Source organism: Oncorhynchus keta, chromosome 14 (genome assembly GCF_023373465.1).
Source record: "Oncorhynchus keta strain PuntledgeMale-10-30-2019 chromosome 14, Oket_V2, whole genome shotgun sequence".
Lineage (NCBI taxonomy): Eukaryota > Metazoa > Chordata > Actinopteri > Salmoniformes > Salmonidae > Oncorhynchus > Oncorhynchus keta.
The window spans coordinates 55,011,204-55,033,789 of NC_068434.1; the positions used below are offsets into that span (position 1 = coordinate 55,011,204).

General features: G+C 42.7%; 1 protein-coding gene across 1 annotated transcript in view; it reads left to right on the forward strand.

The window, feature by feature from the left end:
• Positions 1–22,586, forward strand: part of LOC118393628 (protein kinase C-binding protein NELL1-like) — a 398,605-nt gene that overhangs the window by 313,367 nt on the left and 62,652 nt on the right. The window contains exon 14 of the mRNA XM_052461927.1: positions 1,709–1,831. Coding sequence (XP_052317887.1) covers positions 1,709–1,831 — 123 coding nt within the window. The remainder of the gene's footprint in view (positions 1–1,708; positions 1,832–22,586) is intronic.

The following is a 22,586-nucleotide window of genomic DNA, read 5'->3' on the forward strand; positions in this document are numbered from 1 at the left end:
ATTTCTGGTCAGGAGACACTTGCGGCAACTACTCTGAGACGGTCTACTGCATGATTCTCCAACTTGCGGATCACAGGCCGAATTTGGCCTGTGGATGATTTTATTTGGCCCCCCAAATATGTTTTTATTTTACATTTGTATTCTTGGACATAAAAGACTGTAGTTACAAGTTATTTTGTATTATGTTATGGCCCTAACGTGCCCTGCATCTCAACCAATAGCCAATATTGGCTAATGATCTCAAGCATGGATACAGCAACTTCCAGAGATGGTCAGGTTCTTGGGCTTTATGGTGGCCACTCTGGTTTTTGGTGTCCTTCGCAGAACCGTGTCGCTGTAACCAAGTGGTCACATTTCATGCTGGGTTCTACTGCGGAAGAGCAGGTCAGTGGAGTTTTATGAATGTCAAGGCAGAGGTGAATTTATTATTTTTTTTATTTTATTTCTGACGTTGTCAAGACTCCAATGGTCCTATACAGTGCACACATGTAGCCTACAGTTCTTCCTCCTTCGCCAGAGATAAGACAGGGAAGAAAGCACCATTTACCTACCTCTAGGCTGCTGTAGCCTTCATATTTATTCATTTTGTCATTCAATGGTTTTTCGTGCTCCTTAGCGCTCCCCCAGCACTACACACCTGATTTCGTGTGTTGTACTGGGGGAGCGTGAGGGAGCACACACTGCACTATTTCATCAATAAAAAATAAACAAAATCACAGAACCCCCACCCCCAAACTACTTCCCACAGCTATGGGAGTAGCTAGCCTCCATTACTATAATAATGATAGCAATAATCAATTGTAAAAAGTACAATAGACCTACTAATAACAACAGGCTACAGCCCACAACTTTATTATTAATATAATCAACAATAGCAATGGCATAGAATACATATAAAACATAATTGCATAGAATTCGAAACATCATAAACTTTTATCTTGTATTTTTAAAGTAAATGTATTGAGCTTTCAAACGTTTTCTTGTTGCTATCCCATAAACACATACTGTAGTTGAAAACCACACATTTGCAACATCTTCGGTGGTTAATCCACTTATGTTTCAAAGACCACAAGGCAAAGCAACATACAAGTTGAAACATTTTATTGAAGTACACACTGTACTTACCGGAGCCTAGTTCAGCAGATTGGAAGCATCAGTATGGATTTGCTTCCCATTTGAAATGAATGAACTTCCACCGGAACACATACAGTTTACCACCGTTGGTTTTTGCGCAGTGTAAGATCAAGTGTGTGGCGAAGTTTGAATCGTTAACTGTATTCAAGATAACTTTTGGCTGTGTTTGTGTTACACAACCTGTCATGGATTCCCACAAGTAGGCTAGTAAATGAGATTATGTTTTTTTGCAGTGATGAGCGGCTACATGGTGTTTGATCATACACTGCCTGTGGTGCAAACCCACTCCCTATTCCCTGAGGCTAAATGCTCCGACCAGCCCCTCAGTAAGCAGCTCAGATCTGGGAGGGAGATATTTGACAGTACACTGTTGAATGAAAGCAACTGACAATGACCCTACAGGAGGGATGCACTTGCGACATACAAACACAGAACAAAAATATTAAAAAACACAAACATGCATTCACCACACAAACACACTCTCACAATGCTGAGTAGTCTATATGCTTGCAGACAGACAGCCAGACAGTCAGACACTACCACACAGTCTGACCCTGCTGCATCTCTCCCTCAGAACATGACGAGTGTGCCAGTGGACAGAGCTCCTGTGATGACAATGCCATCTGCACCAACACCATCAGAGGCCACCTGTGCTCCTGTAAGCCTGGCTATGTGGGGAACGGCTCCATCTGCACAGGTAAGGCCTCACCCTCCACGCCTCTCTACCCCATCTCTCTACCCTCCTGAGCTCCATCGAGACCCCTACCCCATACTCTGGACATCCACAACCCCCTCCCTTTGAACTATTCTCTCCTCATCTGCAGAGGAAAGGTCTCCCCTTCCTTGCCCTCTACACCAGGGGTGTCAAGCTCATTTTACCCAGCTAGCCAGATTCAGTCTTCAACCGAGGTCCGGAGGGCCACACTTAAACTGTATTATATTTCCTGACCATCAAAATGTGCAACAGATTTTCCTCTATCCATTGCTTTTGTAATTTCAATGCAACCTGATTGTCTAGATATACATACAGTTGAAGTCGGATGATTACATACACCTTTGCCAAATACATTTAAACCCAGTTTAATAAAATTCCCTGTCTTAGGTCAGTTAGGATCACCACTTTATTTTAAGAATGTGAAATGTGAGAATAATAGCAGAGAATGATTTATTTCAGCTTTTATTTCTTTCATCACATTCCCAGTGGGTTAGAAGTTTATATACACCCAATTAGGATTTGGTAGGATTGCTTTTAAATTGTTTAACTTGGGTCAAACGTTTTGGGTAGCCTTACTCAAGCTTCCCACAATACATTGGGTGAAATTTGGCCCATTCCTCCTGACAGAGCTGGTGTAACTGAGTCAGGCTTGTAGGCCTCCTTGCTCGCACACACTTTTTCAGATTTGCACACAAATGTTCTATAGGATTGAGGTCAGAGCTTTGTGATGGCCACTCCAATACCTTGACTTTGTTGTCCTGAAGCCATTTTGCCACAACTTTGGAAGTATGCTTGGGGTCATTGTCCATTTGGAAGACCTATTTGCGACCATACTTTAACTTCCTGACTGATGTCTTGAGATGTTGTTTCAATATCCACATAATTTTCCTACCTCATGATGCCATCTATTTTGTGAAGTGCACCAGTCCCTCCAGCAGCAAAGTACCCCCACAACATGATGCTGCCACTCCCATGCTTCATGGTTGGTATGGTGTTTTTCAGCTTGCAAGCATCCTCCTTTTTCCTCCTATTTTTGTTTCATCAGACCAGAGGATTTTCTCCAAATGTACGATATTTGTCCCCATGTGCAGTTGAAAATCGTAGTCTGGCTTTTGGAGCTGTTTCTTGGCCCAAGCAAGTCCTTTCTTCTTATTGGTGTCCTTTAGTAGTCATTTCTTTGCAGCAATTCGACCAGGCCTGATTCACACCGTCTCCTCTGAACCGTTGATGTTGAGATGTTTCAGTTATTTGAACTCTGAATCATTTATTTGGGCTGCAATTTCTGAGGCTGGTAACTCTAATGAACTTATCCTCTACAGCAGAGGTACCTCTGGGTCTTCCATTCCTGTGGCGGTCCTCATGAGAGCCAGTTTCATCATAGCGCTTGATGGTTTTTGCGAATGCACTTGAAGAAACTTTCAAAGTTCTTGAAATGCTCCATATTGACTGACCTTCATGTGATAACGTAATGATGGACTGTCGTTTCTCTTTATTAGAGCTGTTCTTCCCATAATATGGACTTGGTCTTTTACCAAATAGGGCTATCTTCTGTATACAAATCAAATCAAATATATTTATATAGCCCTGCGTACATCAGCTGATATCTCAAAGTGCTGCACAGAAACGCAGCCGAAAACCCCAAACAGCAAGCAATGCAGGTGTAGAAGCACGGTGGCTTCTCCCTAGAAAGTCCAAAACCTAGGAAGAAACCAGGCTATGTGGGGTGGCCAGTCCTCTTCTGTCTGTGCCGGGTGGAGATTGTAACAGAACATGGCCAAGATGTTCAAATGTTCATAAATGACCAGCATGGTCAACTAATAATAATCACAGGCAGAACAGTTGAAACTGGAGCAGCAGCACGGCCAGGTGGACTGGGGACAGCAAGGAGTCATCATGTCAGGTAGTCCTGAGTAATGGTCCTAGGGCTCAGGTCCTCCGAGAGAGAGAAAGAGAGAATTGGAGAGAGACCATACTTAAATTCACACAGGACACCGGATAGGACATGAGAAGTACTCCAGATATAACAAACTGACCCTAGCCCCCCGACACATAAACTACTGCAGCATAAATACTGGAGGCTGAGACAGGAGGGGTCAGGAGACACTGTGGCTCCATCCGAGGACACCCCCGGACAGGGCCAAACAGGAAGGATATAACCCCACCCACTTTGCCAAAGCACAGCCCCCACACAACTAGAGGGATATCTTCAACCACCAACTTACCATCCTGAGACAAGGCCGAGTATAGCCCACAAAGTTCTCCGCCACGGCACAACCCAAGGGGGGGGTGCCAACCCCTACCTTGTCACAACACAACTGATTGGCGCAAACACATTAAGAAGGAAAGAAATTCCACAAATTAACTTAAGAAGGCACACCTGTTAAATGAAATGGATTACAGGTGACTAACTCATGAAGCTGGTTGAGAGAGTGCCAAGAGTGTGCAAAGCTGTCCTCAGGGCAAAAAGTGGCTACTTTGAAGAATCTAAAATCTAAAATATATTTTGAATGGTTTAACACTTTTTTGGTTACTACTTGATTCCATATGTGTTATTTCATAGTTTTGATGTCTTCACTATTATTCTACAATGTAGAAAATATATATATATATTTTTTTAAACCCTTGAATGAGTAGGTGTTCTAAAACTTTTGACCGGAAGTGTATATGAGTGTATATGATGGGATGTATAGACATTATAGACAGTATGTGGATATAACATGTACTATATCTGAAGAATATGTAGGATAGAATAAGGGCAGCAGCCTCTAAGGTGCAGGATTGAGTAACCGGGTGGTAAGCGACTAGTGACTAAGTTCAGGATAGTGTACTGGGAGGAGGCCGGCTAGTGATGGCTATTTAACAGTCGAATGGACTTGAGATAGAAGCTGTTTTTCAGTCTCTCGGTCCCAGCTTTGCACCTGTACCTACCTCTCCTTCTGGATGATAGCGGGGTGTACAAGCCTCGGTTTGGGTGACTTCCTATGACATCGGCAGTCAGTGTGCCCCCGGTGATGCATTGAGCAGGCCGCGCCAGGTCTGTGCCTTTTCAAATCATGTCCAATCAATTGAATTTACCACAGGTGGACTCCAATCAAGTTGTAGAAACATCTCAAACATTTCAAGTCTCATAGCAAAGGGTCTGAATAGTTATCAATTTTTTTTTTGTGTGTGTGTTTTTTTTACACTTGCAAAATGTTTTAAAAAAATAGTTTTTGCTTCGTCAGTATGGGGTATTTATTGTGTGTAGATTGATAAGAAGATAAGATTTAATCAATTTTAGGATAAGGCGTAACAAAATGTCCAAATTCACTGTATGTTTTTTTTAATAAAGTGATGACCATGAGTCTCAGGCAAGGAAAACACCTCTCCTCTTCACAAAAATGTTCCCTTTTTCTTAACTCTCCTCTCCTAATCTCACTCTATTAATCTTGTTCTGTTTCCCAGGAAATGAAACACAGTCGTCTCTTCTCTTCCTCTATTGCTCTAGTACTGTCTTGCTGTCTGTCCCCCGTATCGACCAAATTAGTGTGTAATTCGAGTGCAGAATAGAGGGAATTGTCTTTATTTGGGAGTGAGACAGGTGTGTGTGTGTTTGTGCGCGCGTGTGTGTGTGACGACACCTGTCGTCTCACCACCACCTCCCCGTGTCCCTCTGTAATAGAGAGGCATTAGGATGGGAAGCAGGTGGAAGGCAGGTCTAGGGAGAGATCAATGCAATTTGCAAAGTGCCTTCCAGACAATTTCTATGCTGGATTGTCTCCAACACAGGCACACAGCAGCCACTGAAAAGAAAGGGGAAAAAAGTGTCATTGGACAACTTTACTGCCACCTCCACATTTTTCCCTCTGGAAGTCATGAGTAATATGCAAATGATCCAACTGGTTGTTGCTCAGAGAAAAATGCAGAAAACAATTACTTGAATATGAAATGCACATCCTACCAGCTCAGAGAAAAAGCCTTCCAACCACACACTCTGATCATATCTATGTTTGTATTTACGATAAATCATATCAAATATGCTTCAAATGGCCCCGTATTGTATCCAATGAGATTAAAGCTATTGCTACATATTCATTCCCCAGCCAATTAGTATGCCATGGAGAGAGAGTTTTAGGAATTATTCCCCATTTTCACAGTCCGCTCCAGGAATTCATTAATGACTGTTGGCCAATCGACCAGGAGCGTCTCTCCTCAGTCTAATCATACATCATCACTGTGCTCTTAGAACTAAAGAAATTAGCCATAGAACTGGGCTAGGTCCGGAGTCTGTCCCTGCTAATATTGTCTGTCAATTTGTAGCCAATGTGAAATGGTTGTCGGAGTGTTAGTAGCATTCATTCTGAGACATATCCTGCTCTGAGACCTAGAAGTAGTTGTTTCCCTTGTTCTGCAAGACCCACAGCATTTTGTGGCGTTACTGGTAACATTTCTTCATGGTGACATGTCAATGTGTTCAGAGGTTCCCTGGTTTGAGACCAGTGAGGGACAGAAGATGTAAGCTGGTAGGAATGTAGCTAGCATAATGTCCCTGCTAATATAGAAGAGGTAACCATGTAATTAGGGAAAGGGTGTACCTAGTCAGTTGCACAACTGAATGCATTCAACTGAGATGTGTATTCCACATATAATGTCATTGGCACCCAGGGAGCAGTTGTTGGGGGTTACCTGCTTGCTCAAGGGCAGAACGGCAGATTTATTCCCATTTTTCCAGCTCTGGGATTCAAACCAGCAACCTTTCGGTTACTGGCCTGATGCTCTTACATGCTAGGCTACCTGCCGCCCCTGTTACTGCTAATTCAAAAGAGTTATACTGGTAGTAATGTAGCTAACATAGCATCTTTGCTAATGCTAACAAAGAGGTAAGCTGGTAAGTACTGTAGCTAGCGAAGCCTCGTGCTGTGACGCCACCTTCCATGTGTCTAACGATAGAGGTGTATGAATAGAGGAGGTAAAGTGGTTAACTAAAGAGAGAATATTGGAGGACAATGGAAGACTATTTCAGAAGGCAGAGGCTGCGCAACTGGATCAAACCGCCCCATCCTGTCCCTGTCCCCCCCTCCCCTTCTTCTCAAACCGTATAACATTCTGGGCATGTACCAACTTAACCCACTACATGCCAACCAGTTCATGGGAATATGCATTTAGATCTTTTTGAATTATGTACAGTGTTTTTTCGTGGGCAAATGTTTGAGTAGATAAAGTTAACAAACTGTAGCCTACCTGTATGTCGTTTCAAACAAAGCACGTATTTTGCCTAGTGGCGCGCGCTGTTGAGAAGCTATTTCTATGAAGACACCGATCTTGAACAGCACTGAATGTCATATAGGAGACGTGGACATATTATGGAAGCCAGAGGTGCCATTATCTATCCATGATTCCATTACATTTTCTATTGTGCAATATTACATTTTACATTCACCTATAATGTGCATGAATACTGTATCTCATTCAATTAACATGTTTTGCACTATATGACATCATTGGTCCCTCCTTTTCATCTATAATGTCTAGGATCAGACCAGGATAGCTCTGTACAGATGGATATTTATGTGGTCCATGAACTGAGTGGATAGAAAGCACTCAGCTCCATCTCATTCTTATACTTATCTGCAGCTCTTACAGCTGCAGCCTTTTCTTCAGCTAATCTCAGTGACTATTGTTGAATAGAGTATACTCTTCTTTCTGTTTAACTCTTCTTTTTTGCTTTGGTTCACAAGATAAGGCAGAGACCAGGGCCACGATATCGATTTACATTCATATTTCACCATAAGTACACTAGGCTGCCGCTTCCCATATCTTGTCAACCCATTCTGTCGTGTCATTAGAAAACCACCATTCTCGGGTAAAGACTTGATTTGTGCACGGCTGAGTACCGTAGCACGGCTGAGTACCGTAGGGATTGCCCGCAGAGGCCAACCTATTAGATTTCCCCAGAAAGCACAGAGCTGCCTGCCTGTCTGCCGGTGAGGTGTAATGTGGGTCCACAGTAGAGTGGGCTGGGCTTATTTCCTCCTTCTGCAGGCTCTTCTTGGACCTTTGCCGCTAAGATCTCAGGGGAGCTAAGCGTACAGTCTCTTTCTCTCTAAATAAGGCAGATGTGCTCTATAGAATAAATCTGTTTGCCTTCATTGGCCCAGTTCTGCTCCCAGACACTGCATGGTGATTACATTGCACCTCAGATCCGTATTACTGGAGAGTAATTATGAATTGTATTGTTGGTTTCCCGAGTGACTCTACCAGCACAATTGATTTTTTCAGCCAGCGGATATGATGTGATTGACAGAATAGGGAGACTGTGGAGACTACAGCAAGTGTATGAACTAAACCAATGCAATGTCATAAGCATGGCTATGGGCAAGGCTTTTGTGTGTCTGTGAAAGAAAAAGATAAAAGACAGTTATGCAGAGGATGTTTACATATGCATGCACACACTCAAACATGCAAGTACACACAGAAATTGCCCCTCCCCCTCATACCCACTGTCACAGAGATGATTGCTGGTTCATATGAAGCTTACATGGAAATTAGAAGCTTGAACTTGTCCCATGTGGCTCAGTTGATGGAGCATGGCATTGGCAATGTGAGGGTTGTGAGTTTGATTCCCATGGTGAAAATGTAAAATAAATGTATGAACTCATTAATGTATGTCTCTGGAAAACAGTGTTTTCTCAAATGTAATGTAAATGTTGAACTCCTCTGTCTATCACCCTTTCTTTCTCTCTTCTTCCTTCTCTCCATTGTCATTTTATCCTCAGAGGAGCAGCGAGTGTACCATTGTGTGAAGCCCCCGCACACAACAATAGGCGGGCCACTGAAGTTCAATCAGACCCCAGCTAAAGATTATAGATCAGTATTGTCACCCGCTTCCTGCTTAATGAACAGAGGCGCATTGTAAATCCTTTTGTCGGCTGCAAAATGAGCTCCCTAATCTTGTTAATGGTATTTTTTCTCTTTCTCTAGGACCGGTTTGTTGTACACAAAAGAGGTTTTTAGCGGGGCCTAAACACTGGCTTAGAGAACAATGGGAGATGCCTGCTCTTTTCTCATCTTTCTGAGCTAATAATGTGCGGCTGTGTTAGAATAGTCCAACCGCGTGCCGTAGTGGTTTGTTACTGAGGGTAATGATTTTCGCTGCATTGAGGGTAATGATTTTCGCATTGGGGGAAAGGGAGCGAGGAGGGGGAGGAGGAGGAGAAGGGAGGGAGGAGGGGTGTCGGAATTGGAGATGATGCTGTTCTTGTTTCCCTGCAATATTTATTTTTACAAATTTGGCAGGACGGTAGGAAAACACTAAGTTGTGCTGTTCAGATCCGCGCTGGAGGCCATGGTGGTATTTTCATAACATTTAAAAGGTCATATGAGGAAAAAGCATGTATGATTAATTGGAAAATGTACAAAAAATAATAGAATTGTTTATGCATGTGGTACTAATTATCAAAGCAATTATTTTTTGCCTTGTCCTGCTATTGGATTTAGCTGCGGTAGAGTAAAAAAGAAAGTGTCTTCAGTCATCATCTCAGAGCCTATTCCTCACAGAACGGCAGTTGCTTCCCAAATGTCACCGTGTTCCCTATATAGTGCATCACTTTGGACCAGGGCCCATCGGGCTTTGGTCAACAATAGTGCACTATATAGGGAATACGGTGATATTTGGGACCCAGTCAGCATTAGAGGGGAGCTTCTTGTGTGTGCGTGTGCTTGTGTGTGCGTGCACCTTGAGGTTAAGCCCTCCCAGGCCCACCCATGGCTTTGCCCCTGCCCAGTCAAGTTAAATCCATAGATTAGGGGTTAATTAATTTATTTCAATTGATTTATTTCCTTATATGACTGTAACTCAGTAAAATCTTAAATTGTTGCATGTTGCGTTTATATTTTTGTTCAGTATAAAACAATTCCATAGCACACCCCCTTAATAATTAAACACCCAATATATATAGAGTCCTGTGTAAACCTCAAGATCCAGACATACACACACACACGTACAGAGTACACACACGTGCACGCAAGCAAACAAACACACAAGAAGCTCCCCTCTGATGCTGACTGGGTCCCAAATGTCACAGCCAATCAGAATTTCCCCACAATAGGGCTTTATTACAGACAGCAATACTCCTCAGTTTCATCAGCTGTCCTGGTGGCTGGTCTCAGATGATTTTTTAATTTTTAATTTCACCTTTATTTAACCAGGTAGGCTAGTTGAGAACAAGTTCTTATTTGCAACTGCAACCTGGCCAAGATAACGCATAGCAGTGTGAACAGGCAACAACACAGAGTTACACAAGTCACTAACATAGTAGGAAAAAAATAATATATATACATTGTGTGCAAAAGGCATGGGAAGGTAGGCAATAACTAGGCCATAGGAGTAAATAATTACAATTTAGCAGATTAACACTGGAGTGAAAAATGATCAGATGAACATGTGCAGGTAGAGATACTGGTGTTCAAAAGAGCAGAAAAGTAAATCAAATAAAAACAGTATAGGGATGAGGTAGGTAAATTGGGTGGGCTATATACCGATGGACTATGTACAGCTGCAGCGATTGGTTAGCTGCTCAGATAGCAGATGTTTAAAGTTGGTGAGGGAGATAAAAGTCTCCAACTTCAGAGACTTTTACAATTCGTTCCAGTCGCAGGCAGCAGAGAACTGGAAGGAAAGGTGGCCAAATGAGGTTTTGGCTTTAGGGATTATCAGTGAGATACACCTGCTGGAGAGTGTGCTACGGGTGGGTGTTGCCATCGTGACAAGTGAACTGAGATAAGGCAGAGCTTTACCCAGCATAGACTTGTAGATGACCTGGAGCCAGTTGGTCTGTCGACGAACATGTAGCGAGGGCCAGCCGACTAGAGCATACAGGTCGCAGTAGTGGGTGGTATAAGGTGCTTTAGTAACAAAACGGATGGCACTGTGATAAACTGCATCCAGTTTGCTGAGTCGAGTGTTGGAAGCTAATTCTGTAGATGACATCGCTGAAGTCGAGGATCGGTAGGATAGTCAGTTTTACGAGGGTAATTTTTGCGTCGTGAGTGAAGGAGGCTTTGTTGCGAAATAGAAAGCCGACTCTAGATTTGATTTTGGATTGGAGATGTTTGATATGAGTCTGGAAGGAGAGTTTGCAGCCAGACACCTAGGTACTTATAGATGTCCACATATTCTAGGTCGGAACCATCCAGGGTGGTGATGCTAGTCGGGCGTGCGGGTGCAGGCAGTGAACGGTTGAAAAGCATGCACTCCACGGAAGGAGTGTTGTATGGCATTGAAACTCATTTCGAGGTTAGATAGCACAGTGTCCAAGGAAGGGCCAGAAGGGATCCCACAGGTGAAGAAGCCTGATGTGGAGGTCCTGGGCAGGTGTAAATACACGCAGTCTGCGGTTGTGAGGCCAGTTGGACGGACTGCCAAATTATCTAAAATTACATTGGAGGTGGCTTATGGTAGAGAAATTCCTATTAAATGATCTGGCAACAGCTCTGGTGGACAATCCTGCAGTCAGCATGTCAATTGCACACTCTCTCAAAACTTGAGACATCTGTGGCATTGTGTTGTATGACAAAACTTGTACATCACATTTTAGTGTGGCCTTTTATTGTCCCCAGCACAAGGTGCACCTGTGTAATGATCATGCTGTTTAATCAGCTTCTTGGTATGCCACACTTGTCAGGTGGATTGATTATCTTGGCAAAGGATACATTCTCACTAACATGGATGTGAACAAATGTGTGCAAACAATTTTAGAGGGATCTTTTATTTAAACTCATAAAACATGGGACCAACACTTTTTATTTGGGGTTTTATATCTTTGTTCAGTGTAAGATGGTCATACTATGGATCATTTAGCTATTTTAGTTAGAATTTTAGGACCCCTTTAAGTATAAACAAAAATATTTCTAAAATAATTATTGTATGTTTTTGTTGCTTTAAATTCAGTGTGATTAATCTGAGATTTCCTTGTAAGTGATCACAGTGTTCACACTGTATAAAACAGTTTAACAGTCTGTTAGGTCCTGGGTGTCGTGAGGGTGAAATCAGGCGCAGGAAAGCAGAGTTCAATAAAGTGCTTCTTTAATGCACACGTGGAGAACTACGGTCCCCCCACTTACGGGTGCTCAAACCAAATGCCCCAGACACAGGGAAACGAAAACAGTCTAGCACTAAATACACGAACATGTACATCTAATGCAAACACCAGGGTTACAATAATCAATCCCGCACAAAGAACCAGGCAGACTAATAAAGCCTCACTAATTATAACCAACTCAAAACAGGTGTACTCAATAAACACATAAGGAGGGGGAGAAAAGAATCAGTGGCAGCTAGTAGGCCGGCGATGACGACCGCCGAGCGCCACCCGAACGGGAAGGGGAGCCACCTTCGGTCGGAGTCGTGACAGTCTCTATGATGTAATGCATAGCCTGTAGTTACCAAACACACCATGGGTGAAATCTATACATTTAATGTTACATCAAAATAGCCATTATAACCATTTTAATGGCAGAGGAAAGAAGAAAAATGTCACAGTATTCTTCAAGAATAGATCAACATGGCATGAGTTCTTCAGTTTGATACATTGTCCAGTAAACATCTATCTTTCTGCCCCTGAGCAAGGCAGTTGACCTACTGCTCACCAGGTGCTGAAGATGTGGATGTCAATTAAAGCAGCCCCTGTACCTTTCTGGGTTGGGTTAAATGTGGAAAACACATTTCAGTTGGACAACTGACTCGGTTTCCCCTTGTCCTTTCTTCTTTGTACCAGAACTGCAAACACCAATCACGATGATCTCGCTTCAGCGATGAAATGGAGAATACACTTTCCCTTTTGCTTAAGCTTAAAGTCTTGCAGTTGTTTTGTGACAATACTCACATCCAGCTTCGTTTACCAGTGTCATGCACTCCCTATTGGTCACCAAATGAGGTTTTTGGCCACACTTTTAACAAATCATTTGGTGAAATGCTTTTCCTATTGATCACCCAAGCAAGAATGGAGGCAGGAATGGATCACCCCTCTATTGAATGTAACAGGGTAGATGTGTTAACTGATGATGTCTCATGTAAAAAAATGGAATTGAATCAAATCATATTTAATTTGTCACATGCACCGAATACAACAGGTGTAAACGTTACTGTGAAATGCTTACTTACAAGACCTTAACCAACAATGCAGTTCAATAAATAGAGTTACGAAAATATTTTCGATATAAACTAAAGTAAAAAAAATATATAAAATGTAAAACAATAAAATAACACAACAATAACTAGGCTATATACAGGGGGTAGCGGTAACGAGTCAATGTGCACCCCCTCACAGTTTAGTCGAGGTCATTTGTACATGTAGGTTGGGGTAAAGGGACTATGCATAGGTAATAAACACAGAGTAGCAGCAGTGTAAAAACAAATTGTTTAGCAGTCTTATGGCTTCGGGCTAGAAACTGTTAAGGAGCCTTATGAACCTAGACTCCGGTACCACTTGCCGTGCGGTAGCAGAGAGAACAGTCTTTGACACATTTTTGGGCCTTCCTCTAACACCTCCTTGTATATAGGTCCTGGATGTCAGGAAGCTTGGCCCCAGGGCTGTATGCACTACCCTCTGTCTCACCTTACGCCACACCAGGTGGTGACTCCAACCTAAGTGTATGTAACCTTCTGACTTCAACTGTATGTACTTGGCCAAACTGGACTTTCACTCTGTATTGTGTATATGGCTGCCTATTATGTAGTAGGTCTTTAAGGCTGCAGGTATGGTTGCGATCGGAGGTGTGGCCAAACCAAAGGTGCCATCTTAATTTGTCTGCAAGCCCATTTTTGAGAGAGAGAGCTGGTTGCGAGGGGAGAAAGATGGCGGAAGTAGATAAACAGTTCGAATCAACCAGCGCAAAGTTGGTAAAGATGAATGTTCTGAATGGACAACAGTAGTATCGAAAACAGGGACAAATTTAATTGTTTAAAACTGGAGTGAATGATACTTGTATGAATGATAATGAATCGCTTCTTGTTGGGATGCATTTGTTGAGTTTGGTTGCATATGTGGGGAGACCCCTTTGAGGTGTCAAATGGTGAAGTATGTACTGGGAAAAGTGAAGTCTTGTCAGATTGACCAGGAGTGGGGCGGCAGGGTAGCCTAGTGGTTAGAGCGTTGGACTAATAACCACAAGGTTGGAAGTTCAAACCCCCAAGCTGACAAGGTACAAATCTGTCATTCTGCCCCTGAACAGGCAGTTAACCCACTGTTCCTAGGCTGTCATTGTTGTTCTTAACTGACTTGCCTAGTTATATAAAGGTAAAATAATTAATTGTAACTGTAAGATTGCAGTGAGCCTCAAAAGAATCCGGACAACAGAAGTGTTGTGTTTTGAACTTCGGAGTAGATCACCGGTCAAAGGAGTCACCTCGGGGACGACGACGGAAGTTCAGGTTGAACCCCTAAAGAGAATTCCTGTTGTGATTGGTGCGTCTGACCCGCTGGGTGAATGGAGAAAAAGTATCAATTCTGTCAATCTTGTTGTCTTTTGATAAAGAACAAATACCTAGGCATGTGAAGCTCGGTTTATAAAATACTCTATAGTCCCCAAACCATTGCAGTGTAAGAATTGTAAAGGACTTGGCCATGTTTCAGGTGTGTGCTGATGGACAGAGTATATTGAAGGATGATGTGTAGAAGGACGACTGGGTTGAAGTTGTGGTGGGGATCATGACCCCAAGTTCCTGAGTGCCCTGTAAGGGTGAAGGAGATTGAGGTGACAAAAGTTTGAGTGGTCAAACTAATATTCTATGTGGAGGTTATTTTAATAGAAAATTGAGAAAACAACTGATGCTTGTGAATATATGGTAGTGGATGCACCATAGCCTGTAGTAAACGTTTGCTGCCAGGCAAAAAAAAAAGGTGGATTCCTTGCCACAGTTATAAAGTGTACGGCACAAGTTTCAAAGAATTCTAATAAACTGGACATTATTGTGGCTGCAGCAGAAATGTTTTTGGGACTTAAGGATTTTACATCTGAAGACTTGCAAGGGGTACCGGAAGGTGCCGGAAGAGCCGCCCCCCCAGGTTCCCCTTGAGCCTTTTTCAGTTTGATTGTGACTTTGCATATAGATTCCGCTGCGATTTATTTTTCATTGGCTATTTGATGTTTTTTTTTCCTTTGGATTACAAACATTACTTTGGACTTCCATTCAAAGACCGAATGACTCAACCACATGTTTTCTAAGGTTTTCTTATGGTTACTGTTGGCTCCTGACAGGTCTATTCATGTGTTGCTGATTAATGTATTATGATTTTGTTGTTTATGTTGAACCCCATATAATTGTCCTATTAATACACCAACGCATTCAATATGTCTCCTAATATTAATTTCATACAAGGTTTGTGGTTTATGCAAATAAAAAATAAGAAAAAGGTGACCACAAAAAACATATAATTATCTGTGTTGTTGATAGGATAATTGGTGGTTTAGAATTGCTTATCCATGGCTGCTTCTACAACTCTTGTTGATATCCATTGTGAGAAGGAGGATTCTCCCCTTGAGCAGGAAGATTTCATAGCTGGTCCCTTTCTAACCAGACAAAGTCCAGTACGGGATCTAACAGCACATTTTGATGCACTGTATGTGGGAGATTCTCAAGATGAAGAAGAGAGTATTGATAAACCACCTCTTGGCCATGGCCTCAGGTCCAGGCCCGATGCAACCAATCCGCGATGGTTATGATGATGAGTACAATAGTTTGGCTTCACGCTTAGACTGTGGAAAGAGCTATTCAGGCATTCCATTTTATTGCTGTAAGGAAAGAAGATGTTCTTCTGTACTATATTGACAGTAAATGCCGATACTTGCAAAATGCCTTTGATGGTGCTAAGACAGAAATCAGGCAGTCAATGGTTGAATGTTTGGCATGGAGAGACAGACAGTTGGATATATAACTCAAGGACCTTACTAGGAAAGTGAGCACCTCCATGCATGATGAAGCTCCATCTGTCAGTTTCTCTGGTTCTGGGACAAGGAGAGATGCTGCGTCTGCAGCAAGAAGAGATGCTAGGTTTTTACAGAGAAGAGACAACGGTGGGGTCAGGACGAGAAGGGAGCATACTGGGGCAACAGAGAATGCAGCTGGAGGCACACACCGGGAAGAGAGGGCCATTGCTGTTTAGAGATAGTAACTATCAGTGAAGGTCCAGGTTCCCAGCTTTGGAGGACGGGAAGATAATGAAGATTATTTTGACTTATCTGGAGAAAAATGAAGAATATATTCATCCTTTAACAGATGAAGAGGGGTTGGAAACTATGAATACTGTTCTACAGGGCACAGCCAAAGACTGGTAGTAAATTGAAAGCTCAAAGTTTGTTACCTGGGGGAGGTTCAAACCTGCATTAATCTGGGCATTTTTCTCTGAAGACTATGAGGCAGAGGGTGAGAAGAGGCTTCAAGGTAGGATTCAAGGCCAAAAAGTAAGCATCCGAGACTTCACTTTTCAGTACAGAGCTCTGTGTATGCGCTGAACGCATGGTCACGCGTGAAGAATAAATATTCAATCTGATACTCTGAAATTGTAGCGCGAAATTGGCCAGCATTCTCAGAAGGACAGCCCACACAGTTGATGAGCTTGTGCGGATTGTGCGGGACCCTCATGGAAACTGGCTGGTCAGGCCAGTCCACCTACTGGATCCGGGTGAATGCTATCGCAGGCAAAGAGCAGTTCAAAACCCAAAGGCACAGCAAGGACCAGGGAAAGTGCCCACCAGATGGAGGCAAAGGATTAAATCCAAAGTCCATCTGAATGCAGTTTTGCTTGAACGCTCTAGTAACCAGGGAAGACGACCCCTGACCAAGATCGTAGTTCCTATGATGGCGTGGAGGGTAAAGTGCAAGTTTCTTTTTGTACAGATGGTGTTCATTCCCTCTGTTGCAGAAATCCCTTTATAAAGAAACCCAAAGACTCTCTGACCGCATGCTCTGAGCAAGAATTTGTCTTGGCCAATGGACAAAACTGCTTTACACTTTACAGAGGACTTATGGTTGGTGGACACCTTTTGTAATGCACAAGTCACACCTGGCCTTCTCCATTGTGCGGAGTCTGGACTTCCTGTGCAAGACTGGCACATTACTCAACTTCTGGAGAGGTATGTATGGAGTACGAAATGGACGGCAGGAGTAGGTCGGATGGGACGAGCTCAGCTGTGAAGGATCATCAGTGGTAGGGCTATATCTTGCAGCACCCCCTAGTGACCATCTGAGGGACAGCTGCATCAAGGCTCTTGTGGAAAATGCTGAATTGGACAAATCCACCAAGGAAGCCTTACATAAATCTCCTGCACCAATGGCCAAAAGTCTGTCCAGAACGACTGGGACAAACACAGGAGGCAACCCACATGGTCCAAACCACAGATGAACAGCCAATAAGAAAACATTATTATTGAGTATCCCAAATGAATAAGGTTGTGATTGACAAGGTGAAAGTAATGTTCAACCAGAGATTTTCAAGCAGATTTAAGTAACAATTGTAACTCTGCAACATCTTATCTTATTGGTAAGCAACTCCAGTGTAAATTTGGCCTTGTATTTTAGGTTATTGTCCTGCTGAAAAGTAAATTAATCACCCAGTGTCTGGTGGAAAGCAGACAACCATTTTCCTCTAGGATTTTGCCTGTGCTTAGTTCCATTGAATACATTTTTTTATCCTGAAAAACTCTCCAGTCTTTCACAATTATAAGCATACACAGAACATGATGCAAGCCACCACTATGCTTAAAAATATGGAGTGGTACTCGGTAATGTATTGGATTTGTCCCAAACATAACACTTTGTATTCAGGACAAAAAGTGAATTGCTTTGCCACATTTTTAACAGTATAATGTTAGTGCCTTGTTGCAAACAGGATGCATGTTTTGGAATATTGTTATTCTGTACAGGCTTCCTTTTCACTCTGTCAATTAGGTTAGTATTGTGGAGTAACTACAATGTTGTTGATCCATCCTCAGATTTCTCCTATCACAGCCATTCAACACTGTAATTGTTTTAAAGTCACCCTTGGCCTCATGGTGAAATCACTGAGCAGTTTCCATCCTCTCTGGCAACCGAGTTAGGAAGGATGCCTCTATCTTTGTAGTGACTGGGTGTATTGTTACGTCATCCAAAGTGTAATTAATAACTTTACCATGCTCAAATGGATATTCAATGTCTGCCTTTTTTATACCAATACATGCCCTTCTTTGTGAGGCATTAGAAAACTTACCTGGTGTTTGTGGTTGAATCCGTGTTTGAAATTCACTGCTTGATCAAAGGACCTTACAATTATTTGTTTGTGTGGGGTACAGAGATGAGGTAATAATTCAAAAACCAGGTTAAACATTATTATTGCACACAGAGTGAGTCCATGCAACTTACTTTGTGACTTGTTAAGCAAATGTTTACTCCTGAACTTATTTAGGCTTGCCATAACAAAGGGGTCGAATACTTACTGACTCAAGACATTTCAGCTTTTCATTTTTAATACATTTGTAAATATGTTCAAAAACATAACGTCAAAGTTTAATTATGGGGTATTGTGTGAAGGCCAGGTGTTTTATAAGATGGTGCCGGAGAAGAAGGCAGACGTTTATTTGCGTTGTTTTGTACATAATGTTGCCGCTACTTTAGTCTTGAAGTTATGCTTCACGAAGTTGTGGCTGAACGACAACATTATCAACATACAGCTGGCTGGTTATACGCTGCACCGGCAGGATAGAACAGCGGCATCTGGTAAGACAAGGGGCGGCAGACTATGTATTTTTGTAAAAAAACAGCTGGTGCAATATATCTAAGGAAGTCTCGAGCTATTGCTCACCATAGGTAGAGTATCGCATGATATGCTGTAGAACACACAATCTGTATTTTTCGTAGCTGTTTACATACCACCACAGTCAGAGGCTGGCACTAAGACAACATTGAATGAGCTGTATTCCACCATAAGCAAACAAGAAAACGCTCACCCAGAGGTGGCGCTCCTAGTAGCCGGGGACTTTAATGCAGGGAAACTTAAATCCGTTTTACCTCATTTCTATCAGCATGTTAAATGTGCAACCAGAGGGGAAAAAACACTGGACCACCTTTACTCCACACACAGAGACGCATACAAAGCTCTCCCTCGCCCTCCATTTGGCAAATCTATCCTCCTGAGTCCTGCTTATAAGCAAAAATTTAAGTTGGAAGGACCAATAACTAGATCAATAAAAAAGTGGTCATATGAAGCAGATGCTAAGCTACATGGCCGTTTTGCTAGTACAGACTGGAATATGTTTCGGTATTCCTCCGATGGCATTGAGGAGTACACCACATCAGTCATTGGCATCGATGACGTCGTCCCCACAGGGACCGTACATACATACCCAACCAGAAGCCATGGATTACAGGCAATATCCGCACTGAGCTAAAGACTAGAGCTGACACTTTCAAGGAGCGGGACGCTAACCCGAAAGCTTATAAGAAATCCCGTTATACCCTCTGACAAACTATCAAATAGGCAAAGCGTCAATACAGGACTAAGATCGAATTGTACTACACCGGCTTTGATGCTCGTTGGGTGTCGCAGGGCTTGCAAACCATTACAGACTACAAAGGGAAGCACAGCCGAGAGCTGCCCAGAGACACGAGCCTACCATACGAGCTAAACTACTTCTATGCTCGCTTCAGGCAAATAACACTGAAACATGAGAGAACCAGCTGTTCCGGAAGACTGTGTGATCATGCTCTCCGCAGTCAATGTGAGTAAGACCAGATCAACATTCACAAGGCCACAGGGCCAGACAGATTACCAGGATGTGTACTATGAGCATGAGCTGACCAACTTGCAAGTATCTTCGCTGACATTTTCAACCTCTCCCTGAATGAGTCTGTAATACCAACATGTTTTAAGCAAACCACCATAGTCACTGTGCCCAACACCATTATCGCAGAAACCCTAGACCCACCCCAATTTGCATACCGCCCCAACAGATTCACAGATGATACAATCTCTAGTGCACTCCACACCGCCCTTTCCCACCTGGACAAAAGGAACACCTATGTGAGAATGCTATTCGTTGCATACAGCTCAGCGTTCAACACCATTGTATCCTCAAAGCTCATCAATAAGATAAGGACCTTGGGATTAAACACCTCCCTCTGCAACTGGATCCTAGACTTCCCGACGAGCTGCCCCCAGGTGGTAAGGGTAGGTAACAACACATCCGCCACACTGATCCTCAACACAGGGGCCCCTGAGGGGTGAATGCCCAGTCCCCTCCTGTACTACATGTTCACTCATGACTACACGGCCAGGCACGACTCCAAAACCATCATTAAGTTTGCCGATGACACAAAAGTGGTAGGCCTGATCAACGACGAGATAGCGTATAGGGAGGAGGTCAGAGACCTGGCGGCCGTGTGGTGCCAGGACAACAATTTCTCAACGTGATCAAGACAAAGGACATGATTGTGGTCTACAGGAAGAAGAGGACCGAGCACGCCCCCATTCTCATCGACGGGGAGCAGGTTGAAAGCTTCAAGTTCCTTGGCGTCCACATCATAAAACAAACTAACATGGTCCAAGTACACCAATGCAGTCGTGAAGAGGGCACGACCAAACCTATTCATCTCAAGAGACTGAAAAGATTTGGCATGGGTCCTCACATCCTCAAAAGTTTCTGCAGCTGCACCATTGAGAGCATCACTGCCTGATGTGGCAACTGCTCTGCATTACAGAAGGTAGTGCATACAGCCAGTACATCACTGGGGCCAAGTTTCCTGCCATCCAGGATCTCTATACCAGGCGGTGTCACAGAAAGGCCCTAAAAATTGTCAAAGACTCCAGCCACCGTAGTCATAGACTGTTCTCTCTGCTATCGCACGGTAAGCGGTACCAGAATGCCAAGTCAAGGTTCAAGAGGCTTCAAAACAGCTACCCCCACACCATATGACTCCTGAACACCTAATCAAGTGGCTAAGCAGGTTATTTGCATTGCCCCCCCTCTTTTACACCGCTGCTACTCTGTGTTGTTATCATCTATGCGTAGTCACTTTAATAACTCTACCTACATGTACATATCACCTCAGCTAACCGGTGCCCCCGCACATTGACTCTGTATGGGTACTCCCCCTCATCGCCAACTAAAGGAGACTCTCTTTCAGTTCAAGAGGGGTGGGGGATTTTGGATTGAGCTGTTGATGGGGCAGCATTGTTTTAAGCTGTCCCCATAATGTAAACTTTGGATGGTAGTACTGTTGTTTTTCTTCCGGTTTCACTATGTAAATAAACACCCTTGAACAGAAGTGCTTTTGCGGCTCCGCCTTCTTTTATTTGATAGAGGTTAGGTTTTCACTTTAGCCTTCTGGCCTACTCTACTCTACATGTAAGTATCTTATATCTTCTGAAAGATTAGATTCTTGTTAATCTAACTGCATTGTCCGATTTACAGTAGCTATTACAGCGAAAACATGCCATGCGATTGTTTGAGGACCACGCCCCACATCAAAATATTTTTCCACCGGCACAGATTTCATTCATTTTTATATAAAGATTAAATATTCACTTACTTTTTGAAAATCTTCCTCTGATTTGTCATTCAAAGGTTCCAAGCTATAACATAGTGTCGTTTTGATTGATAAAATCCTTTTTTATATCCCAGAAAGTCTGTTTAGTTGGCTCCATTGATTTGAGTAATCCACTCTTTCAACATGCAGAGAATGGAATCCGGAAAATCTACCCCTAATCTTTGTTTCAACAAGTCAAAACACATTTCTATTTACTTCTCAGACACCCTAAAATGTAATCAAACTATAATATTTATTTCGGAAAGTAGTATGTAGAATAAGAAAACAATTTTAGCAGAGGTGCGCAACTTCATAATGGCGCACAAAGACACTGATTTCCAAGACTGTATCCTCATACAAAAACAGTTACAAGCCTGACACGTTTAACATAGACTGCTGACACCCTGTGGAAGCCCTAGGACTTGCATCCAGGGAGCTACTTTACAATATTACCTTTCTCTTGCATCTCTAAGAGGATGGTCTCTCTTTTTTGTTGGATTTTCTCCTACCATATCTATTGTGTTATATTCTCCTACATTATTTTAACATTTCTACATACGTCAATGTTTTCTTTCCAATGGTACCAATTGTATGCATATCCTGGCTTCAGGGCATGAGCTACAGACAGTTTACTTTGGGCAAGTCATTCAGGCAGAGATGGAGAATAAAGGGGCATGAACACAAAGAAGTTCATTTATGAAATGCACAGATCTCTTCTGATGACATGGTAAAACAAAACCCCTACTATCAATGTCCCCATCATGCTTAGCCCAAGCTACCATCTAGTCACTAGATGGTAGCTTGGGTGGGTTCTCTAATAACCTCCCTCTCAGAGGACACTAAAATATAAGGTTTCCTGGGAGAAAACACTTCCTGGACTCAATAGATTTGAGTTGTGCACCCTCTCCTCACCTTGAGCTCTCTCTCTCTCTTCTCGCCTTCCCGAATCATCATTAGATCTATTGATAACTTATTCAACCCAAATTCAGAATGAGTGCTTCACGTTGAGTCGATCACTCAAATGCAAGACCCTCGACTTGCACATACCGACACGGTTAGAATGTACATTTACAGAAAATAAAATATATAGACAGAGTATGTACTACTTATATTACCAGCCCCCGTTCATCCCTGTCTTACCCTGTCGCAAGTGGCGTGTTAATGAAAGATCGGTATTTCAATGCATTTTTGATGTAAATT